Source organism: Camelina sativa, chromosome 11 (assembly GCF_000633955.1).
Source record: "Camelina sativa cultivar DH55 chromosome 11, Cs, whole genome shotgun sequence".
Classification (NCBI taxonomy): domain Eukaryota; kingdom Viridiplantae; phylum Streptophyta; class Magnoliopsida; order Brassicales; family Brassicaceae; genus Camelina; species Camelina sativa.
Genome location: NC_025695.1, coordinates 24,544,977 through 24,554,525, shown reverse-complemented (window position 1 = coordinate 24,554,525; position 9,549 = coordinate 24,544,977). Strand labels below are relative to the sequence as shown.

General features: G+C 35.5%; 1 protein-coding gene and 1 pseudogene across 1 annotated transcript; both read right to left on the bottom strand.

The window, feature by feature from the left end:
- Positions 4,244-9,059, bottom strand: LOC104724168 (LEAF RUST 10 DISEASE-RESISTANCE LOCUS RECEPTOR-LIKE PROTEIN KINASE-like 1.3). Its single transcript, XM_010442616.2, has 4 exons — positions 8,081-9,059; positions 5,886-5,909; positions 5,147-5,779; positions 4,244-5,066 (listed from the first exon to the last, which is right to left on the bottom strand). Exons 1-4 carry the CDS (start codon positions 8,838-8,840, stop codon positions 4,429-4,431), a joined length of 2,055 nt encoding a protein of 684 aa, XP_010440918.1. The 5' UTR covers positions 8,841-9,059; the 3' UTR covers positions 4,244-4,428.
- On the bottom strand, positions 6,061-8,074 carry LOC104724167 (annotated as a pseudogene).

The window sequence follows — 9,549 nt, the reverse complement described above, 5'->3', positions numbered from 1 at the left end:
AAAAAAATAATAATTTAAATTTAAAATTTAAAACTATACATTATGAAATTATTTGAATGTAATAGAATAGTTTGATTATTTCAATGTTATTCTATAACCATTTCTAAAATTTTAGAATAACTAAAATTTAAATAATTTCATAATGGTTATAGAATAACTAAAATTTTAGAAATGGTTATAGAATAACATTGAATATTAGATATTAATATTCAAATTATTTAGATTTAACATAAAATAAAAAAATTGTTTCAAAAACAATGATTTGTTAGTTATTGATGAAGAGACAAATATATAGAGAGTTCAAAATATATGACTATTTAAATAGACATACCTATTAGAACAGAAAGTTGTGATGAAAAAATATAAATAAAATATAGTGAAAAGACACAACTCTACAATGAACAAATACAACTATTTGAGTTTTTTAAAAAGAACAAATAAAACCAAGTTTTTTACAAAAAAGTACTATGAAAAGTCTCAACTGTTGTTCTTATTTATTCAGATTGTTATTATTATTTTTAAATATTAAAATAATTTTTTTAACGGAAAGTTAAGATAAATAAATAAAATTGTAAATTCAATATTAAGTTGTATATTTTCTCTATTGCTATAATCATTTCTAAAATTTTAGTTAGATTATAGAATATATTCAATTATCTAGATTCAACATAAAATGGAAAATTTGTTTTAACGAACTTGTTAGTTAGTGATGAAGAGACAAATATAAAGAGAGTTCAAAAAGCATGACTATTTAAATAGACATGACTATTTAAATAGACACACCTATTAAAATAAAAAGTTGTGATAAAAAATATAATTAAAATATAGTGAAAAAACACAACTCTACAATGAATATATACAACCGTTTGAATTTTAAGAAAAAACAAATAAAAACATTTTTTTTACGAAAAGGTACTACGAAAAATTGCAATTGTTGTGTGTGCACTTGATTATACCTACAAACTCATATGAACTACTTTTAAGTAGAAGACATCTTTATTACCATATTAAAAAGTCAAATCCAAAAGCTTATTATATAATCCATTTAACTCTTCGAAAAAGACTCTAGGTATAAAAGTAACTAAAAGTTGTAAATCAGATTCATCATTCCAAAAATCTATTGTTAAATCAAGAATTGGAGGAATCTCTTTACTTTTAAAAGAATGAATGCTAGAAAATAATTTAGAGAGCTGTAAAAACCGTTGAAATTGAAATTTTATATTATTTGGTGTCATGGCAAAAAAAAATGAAAACAGTTCAAACAGACAAATATATATAGATTTCAAAAGATACGAATATTCGAATATACACAACTCTACAATGAACAGTTGCAACTTTACAAAAAAACTGTTACAATGAACAATCACAACTTTGTATAAAACACATAATTTAAAATTTCTACAGATTTTTTGGAAGCTTATCCAAAAGGTACTATTGAAAAACACAACCTTTGGTGGCATTTATTCGGATTGTTACCATATTGAAAAGTCAAATCCAAAAACTCACTATGTAATCCATCTAACTCTTGGAAAAACACTCTAGGTATTTTCATTAAATTTTTATATTTAAAATTAACTAAAAGATGTAAATTAGATTCATCATTCCAAAAATCTTTTGTTAAATCAAGAAATTTTAAGAATTTCTTGACTTTAAAAAGAATGAATGCTAGAAAATAATTTAGAAAAATATATAAACCGTTGAGATTGAATTTTTAGTTGATTTTGTGTCATAACAAAAAAAAATAAAAACAGTTCAAACAGACAAATATATATAGATTTCAAAAGATATGAATGTTCCAATCAACACAACTTTACAGTGAACAGTTGTAACTTTTTCATAAATAACTGTTTCAATGATCCCTCACGACTTTTCAGAAAATATCCAAACCAAAGGGTACGATTGAAAAAACACAAATGTTGATCGCATTTATTCGGATTGTTATTATTATATAGATTTCTCTTGGGCTAACTATATTCTCAAGGATCTGAAAGTTTGGGTGATCTCAAATACAACAGAATACATGATTAAAAAAATGAACTAAAAATCGCTGCAAAGATCATGAATAGAAAATCGATAGGGTAACTGAAAAGTGTACAAATATCATCAAATGTCTAATTATCTACCCAACTTTACGATCAAATGTTTAAATTGATCTGAGTTTGATCAAAATGGTTAAACAGATTTATCCACATTTACGTCATTTTTTTTCGGAAAAACATAAACTTTCATTCAATCTAAACCTTAAAAAGAGGTGAGTTCTTACAACATGATTCAAGATAGACATAGAAAGTTAAAGATAAGGGCTCCATGAGCTTAACAAAGTGATTTTCAACTTGAAATTTTTTTACAATATTTGAAAAGTCTATTGGAACCAAAGCGGATTTGTACTCAAAGTCAGGCTTCATGAAATTCTCGACCAACGGGTGGTCATAAGCGGCTCTAGCGGATAACGCATTTGAGCTTGTAAAAGGATGTTCCACGGGGGGAACACTTGTGGGGTTTTTTGCCAACATGAGAGGGTTCAAGAGCATATGGTCAAAGACCTTTAAACTTTTAGGAACATACCTCATGATTCTAGATGAAGCTATAACCGGGATTCGCAGGAAATGAGTGTCAAACCGTAACAAAACAGGTAGGTCATCACTCACATGAAGCTCATGGCCATGGAGGTAAATGAATTCCACACAAAGCTTGTAGTCGGTTTGGTCCTAGAAAATGGCAACAGACCCAAGCTTTCGATCTAATGGTGGTAGATTATACAAAGGACCAAAGGGTTTAAGAATAGGATTCAAGCAAGCTGTCGGATCAGATTCATAGTTATGGTTACACAAAGCAAGCATCCGGCCAAAGCTAATAAACTGACCTTGACAAACATATCTATCAAGCAACTCTGAAGAGACCAATGTTCTGCTACCGAGGATTCCTCGACTTGACCAAGCAGAGATAACCGGTACTAAAGAAGTTGAACTTGACTTAAAACTCTCAGTAATAGATCTAGGTAGAGATGTTCTAACGCTAGGCATACATTGTCGAAGGTGGACCAGCAAATTCACACGCTCATAAAGCAATGACCAAGCAGAATTCGGCAGCAGGAATTCAAGATATTTGAACGGATGTATCCAAAGGGATAACATTGGTAAGGAGGTTGAGTACACAGATCTGGACCTCAAAAGATGAGAACATGGATCATTGTTTTTGGTAGTGGGAAAATGGTGGTTATTGGGCGTAACAATGGATCCAGGTCCATTAGTGGGAACCCTAGAATCTCACCAGCTGAGCAGGAGGTGGCGATGGAGTGGCGGCGTACTAGCAAGTAGACATTCCGATTGGAGCCACTAGACACCGGTGGGGACATGATCGGCAAAGGTCTGGAGTACCAAGATTTTGTAGCGGGAAAGGATTTGAAAGGAGCAAAGGTAACTTCATCATCACAGCTTCTCGCAGAGTTGAGCTTCTTATTCAGAAAGTGACAACACCGTGCATCGTCATCTTACACACCAGACAGAGAGATTCATGCAAGGCGAGAATTTGTTCAGATCTGTGCATTTGTTGAGGCGTCAGGTTTACTAGACTCATCAGAGGATTTGGGAAGATGGCTTGAATCGGGATGAGGGTCGACAGAGAACTCCCTCGCCGTCTATTTCCGGAAAAGGATCAAACATTGAAACTTTTCAATGGGGGTGAGAGGGTTTGAGGATAATTCTGAGCTATTTGAAGTGATTAAGATATGCACTAACAAAGGAATAGAAAGAAGCAGGGCAAGCAAACGACAACAGAGAAAGAACCAGGAAGCCGTAGCTTCGCCGGCGTCGGAGCAGTAATCATTTGATAGTTTCTCGATATTTGGACCGGAAAGAAAAAGTTTTTAAAAATGTAGAGAGTTAGCATTTACGTAGCTTATCTTGCATAAATGTTGACAGCACGAGCCATGATATTAAATCAGGTGTATAACAAGAAAAGTGAGCCATTACAAAGGGTTTAGCGAATTTTTTAATTATTTTTTTAGTGAAAAATTATAATTTATCAAAATTTAAAATAAAAAAAATAGAAAAAAACTTAAAAAATTATAAAGAACTAAAGATATATTATGTAGAGACTAGAGAGTATTCTCATATTTTAACTATATAGCATTATTCTATTAAGCATTATTATTACAAGCTTTCGCATGGATCACATAAACACCAAACACTATTTTCTTCACTTTATTTTGATAATATTGTGATATAAAGTGATTTCTAATGTGTAATGTATAAATAAAAATAGTTGGATTGATTCTATTGGTGCATAATCAAACAAATTAACACACATACACAAAAAAAAGTCAAAAGGTCAAAAGGTGAAAGTTAACAATATATATTTTTTTTAATCTACAGACAAAAGGAACCTTCCGTAAGGTCCAGAGTCTCTTCCTAGTTCCTACTACTCTCTTCAAAACGAACTCGCCGTCGTATTCGAACTACTCGCCGTCATTTTATCAGTCTCCGGCGATAACGGCGGAGGAACAACACCGTGCTTCAACAATCCAACTTCATCACCACCACCGTTCACATCAATCTCAACCACAACATCTTTCGAATCTCGCATCCCTTCCTTCTGAATCCCTTTCAAAACCTCAACGATCTCATCCATCGACGGCCTCACCTCTCTCTCCTGCTGCAAACACCGGAACGCTAATTCAGCAACTGACGTCATCGCTTTCTTCACCGAAGGATCTCTCTCGAATCCGAGTGATAGATCCGCGAGCTCGTGAACGGCGTCGTTTCGGATTTTCGAAATCGCCATGTTCGCTAGGTTAATATCGTGGCGGTGTCGTGTGATGTCTACAGCTTCTTTCGATGAGATTAGTTCGGTGAGTACGACTCCGAAGCTGTACACGTCGCTCTTCTCGTTGAGACGGTAACATTGGTAGTACTCAGGATCTACATATCCTGGAGTGCCTTGTGGTGCGGTGGAGATGTGAGTTTGATCCGTTGGAAAAAGCCGTGAGAGTCCGAAATCAGCGACTTTCACTTCGTAATTGCTATCTAGAAGAATGTTAGTAGTCTTGACGTCTCTGTGTATGATTCCTAAATCAGAGAAGTTCTCATTATTAGTCTAATCTCATTGTGTGTATACATATATATGTGTGTGTTTAGTTTTGTGTTACCTTTGGTGTGGAGAAAGGACAATGCGCTTGCGGTTTCAATAGCGATTTGGAGTCGAGTAGGCCAGAGAAGAGGACGAGATTGTGCTTGGTTTCCATGGAGATGTTCAGCTAGTGTGCCATTGGAGATGTATTCATATACTAGGAGTAGCTCTCTGCTGTGTCTTGTTGTGCATCCGTATAGGATGACTAGGTTTGGGTGTTTTAACGACTTCAAGATCTCGATTTCGTTCTTGAATTGCTCAACGCGTTTTAATGATCTTTCGTAGAGTCGTTTTACTGCTACAGCTCGTCCGTCTTTTAGTGTACCGTAGTAGACAGTACCGAAGCCTCCATCTCCAAGCTCTTTTGAGAAATTTTCAGTGGCTTCCTCCAGTTCTTCGTAGCTGAAGACTTGAACGCCAAAGTAGACGCTGTTTGCAAGGTTAGACATTGAAGGGACAAGAGAGTGATTGCTGCCGGATATTGTTGTGGAAGTTGGTGTGTTTGACGTTGTATTGCTCGAGTAAGTCGTTGCTGTTGATATGCCTTTGTTTGTGTGTTGACCTGCCAGTTTCATCCTTCTCCGGATGAAGATGCAGAGCAAACACCCGACGATAAGAATGGCACCCAAGAATCCACAAGCAAAACCGATGCCTAGAGAAACAAAAAAAGAAAAGGAAAAGATAAGAGCTTCATTAGATTGTACTGTTTCTGAGGTATGTTCGTACTCCCATGAAAGGTAAAGGATAGACGTATCTACCTATTTTCGCTTTTTTGGGGAGTCCTGCATGAAATTGAAAACCATGAGAAAAATGTCAGTTCAAATTGAAGATAGAATATAGAATCATGAATGAAACAAAGCTTGAGAAAAGGAATGTGAATCATGTCCATGCTAGCTAAACTAAGTTCCAGCAAAANNNNGGGGGGGGGGGGGGGGTTTGCAGAGGTTGAGGAAGGGAGAAGATCTGGTTCTTGTGGAAGTACATTAGCATATATGGTTAAATCAGTCGAACTATCCAGACCAAACTAAGATACAGATTAACATAAATCAGTCGAACTATCCAGAAAAACGAAGCAGAAGAAATATTACCCATATTTCCACAAGTATGCTTGTGAGGCTCGTTTATACAATAGCAAACGAATTCTCTCGAGTGCTGATTATATCCACAAGAACCCTTTGAGTTTACGCAACGGGAACAATCACTGTTGAATCTAACCTCGAAACCCTTACCAAGAGCCTTCTTTATAGTCTCCGTACTCTGATTTATCTCTGCTGTTTTCAGATCAGATCGAGAAACTGGAAGTTCGATGGTCTTTTTGCAGGCTGAACTAAACTCGTTTGCTCCCACCAACTCCTGTGAAGATGAGATCTCTTTTCTCATAAAGTAAATTTTCTCATCAGTATCATCCCCACACTGCAGCTGACTAATGTGATCACCGGGATGAAAATCTTCAGTTGGAACAGGGCAGTCGTAGAAGAGAGTTAGCAATTTAGTGTCTTTATAAAATGGAAGAACATCTTGGTTGATTGGTGCGCTCTCAGAGTCCTCGGGACAAAGATTGTTGAGATAATCGTTTTCTGGCAAGTCTTATTATACGAGACTCATAGTTCATCTCAAGGATTTGGAACTCAACCAAGGATATATTAAACTCTGCGAGATCTCCGCTGCAGTTGACTTCGAAATCCGGGTGACCGGACTCTTCTCTGTCAGGTGTCCAAAATGGATAATAGAGCTCTGTATGATTGCCGCATTTAAACAAAGGAGAACAGTGTTTGTGACGATCATGAACTGATAAAACACACGTGGGGATCACAAAGAACACCCATATGATTGTATAAGACAGAGAAATATTGATCATGGTGATCTCCTCTGTTTTTTCCATTGCCTTAACGATGAATAAGAAGATGATGAAGAACTGAAGAAGAAAGAGGAATTAAAAAAGGCAGATGAGGAAGTGAATTGCTTTTGTCCAAGTCTTGTGGTTTTATATAAAGAAAAGAAAACTACGGTAAGGTTTCTTTTTCTTTATTTCCAGAGGGAAATTTCTTTGGAATTAGGTGGGTTAGGATGACTAAGTCTTGGAATAGACTGGTACATACGAGACAGTCAGAATATTAAATTATTTAATAGATTTTATTTTTCTTGGTTGTTATTGAAATATTAGTTTCTACTGTTTTTGTAGGACTAAAGGCTTGAAACAACTATTAGTCCCGGTGCAAGAAATTTACTGGGAAAATCCAGGCAAAGTAGAAAAGGGGATAGAAATAGACTAATGAGGTAAATCTCCAAAAGGGCATCAAAAGAAACAAGAAAGACTTGACCGTAGTTGTCACTTTCTTTGTCAGTTTCATATGTGAAGGCATCTAAAGATATGTGGAGAGAATGAAGAGTCTTTTAGTATTTACCGTGGAAAAGAGTCTAAAGATTTGTGATAAAGGAAGGAGACAGTTTCATTGTAAGGAAGACTTCCATACCCTGAAAAATGGCTCGATGAAAGTTGTTTATGTCAAGTTGCTGGGGGCAGATAAAGACTTTTTAGACTACTCAAGTTTTCTACCTCCCATCTTGAGCTCACGAAGAAGTAAGTTATGCCTCTGCAGCAGAGGCTCTGCTAAACCAACAGAGAAAGATTTTAAAGGAATGAAAACTTTGACTTTTGTTAGAGGGGTTGCGGAAAATGTAGTATGAGCCGTGGACCGTGTGGTTCTTGGTGATTAGCAAGTTGTATATAATATATGGTTGGGAGTTCAATCCAATTGCAGAACTAAGGGGATTATAGTTTTGTTTTGTGTAATAGTGGAGGCTGCAGATGGACAAGTCTTGTTCAGATTTTTGAGCAATCTGTAAATTTCTGTTTTTAAGTCTAGTTGCATCGTAATAATACGCACAAATTTGAAAAGGAGGAAACTAATATGTTCTGCATAAGAAACTTTCTGATAGTTCAGAAACTTACCAGTGGTACCAGATGGAATCATTGAAGTGCATTTGATTTCTGATGACGAGTTTCTCTTGCAACAAACCGGAGTTGCAACATGGTATTCACAGATTCCACCACTGGTTTGACATCCTTGGCACTGTCTCTCATCAATCTTCAGCTTCACCTTGAATCCATATCTTAGTACACTTCCTAAATGGGTCAAATTCAAAGCATCCTCGCCCAGATCATAACTCGTGGGAACAGTGATGTTGAAACTCGCGCTACAGTGTTCATGGTAGTTATTATCCTGATGCACCGAGGCAAGACCAATTTTTGGACATGAGAAATTTGTGGGATTATGATATGTAGGGTTACAGAGGTAGTAAACAAAGAGGGTCTTATAGTCTGGCAAAAGCTCAAAGAGTTCAGGAGTCAACGTTGTGCCGGTGAATGTAGCAGAGCAGAATGATTCATTTAAAAAGTCTTGCCTCGCAAGTCTAAGAGTGTTAGATGAATTGTCTATTTGGAGAACACGGTACATCTGACCTGAGATAATCAGGGAAATCTTGCTCTCGTGACAGTGAAGCACCAAAAGAGGATGACCACATGGTTCTGGTCGACCCCCTCCCCAGAAAGGGAAACCGGCTGTGAAATCCCCACACTCAAAAAGAGTATCACATAAGCTACCCTCTCGTTTACTTAAAGCATAAGTTAGATGGTGAAAAGAGGTCAAGAAAAAGAGCAAGACCAGAAAAGAATCGGGTTTAGAGAATCTGAAGAGTACTGGAGAGAACATGATTGATATCTGAAAAGTTGTTTCTTTTTCTGGGGGTTGGTTCGAGTTAAAGCAGAGTAGATAATAATTTGATTAAAAAAAAATAAACCAGAATATAAAATCAAGTGGAGACAAGGAGAGAGCTAGTGGAATTTTCTAAACGACCAAGTCAAGATTGAAAATGATATATATAGATTTAGACTTTTGAGAATTTAATCGCACGTCTTTGTTTAGTTGACTTTAGAAGACTTTTCTAAGTTTGTTTTTGTTTGTAATAAGTCATCCAAATCAACTAAAGCCTTTTTCACTGTGGAAAAACCTGGTAACGTATAAGAAAAACTGTTCCAGACAAATATTTCTAGGAAGAAGAAGTGATAAAGTAGGGTTCCAATTCTAGTATTGTAATGTTGTTATTTATTTTTTTTTTTGTCGTCTTTGTCTTTGTAATGTTGTTATTTAGAAACAGCATATTACGTTCATACAGAAATATATTTTTTTTTTGGAAAAAGAAAAGTTAATTTCATACAAAAATATGCCAACAACAATTATAAAAATCTAAGAAATTGGCTCACTCTATTTGAGAGGGGAGAATACATTATTGGCTTGATTATATAGAAACTGAAGCTAGAAGGTTGACTTGTCGGCATAGACTTCAAATCAATAGAAGTAACTATTCATGTAGAGAGGTAAAAAAATTTTGATTTTAGCAAAACAATTTGTAAAATAAATC

Excerpts from the sequence above, each read along its gene's own strand:
- LOC104724168 (XM_010442616.2), bottom strand. The coding sequence starts at position 8,840 with ATGTTCTCTCCAGTACTCTTCAGATTCTCTAAACCCGATTCTTTTCTG. Across the intron at positions 5,910-8,080 it reads GATTCCATCTGGTACCACTG|GACTCCCCAAAAAAGCGAAA; the intron begins GTAAGTTTCTGA and ends AATTTCATGCAG. Across the intron at positions 5,780-5,885 it reads CCCCAAAAAAGCGAAAATAG|GCATCGGTTTTGCTTGTGGA; the intron begins GTAGATACGTCT and ends TTGTTTCTCTAG.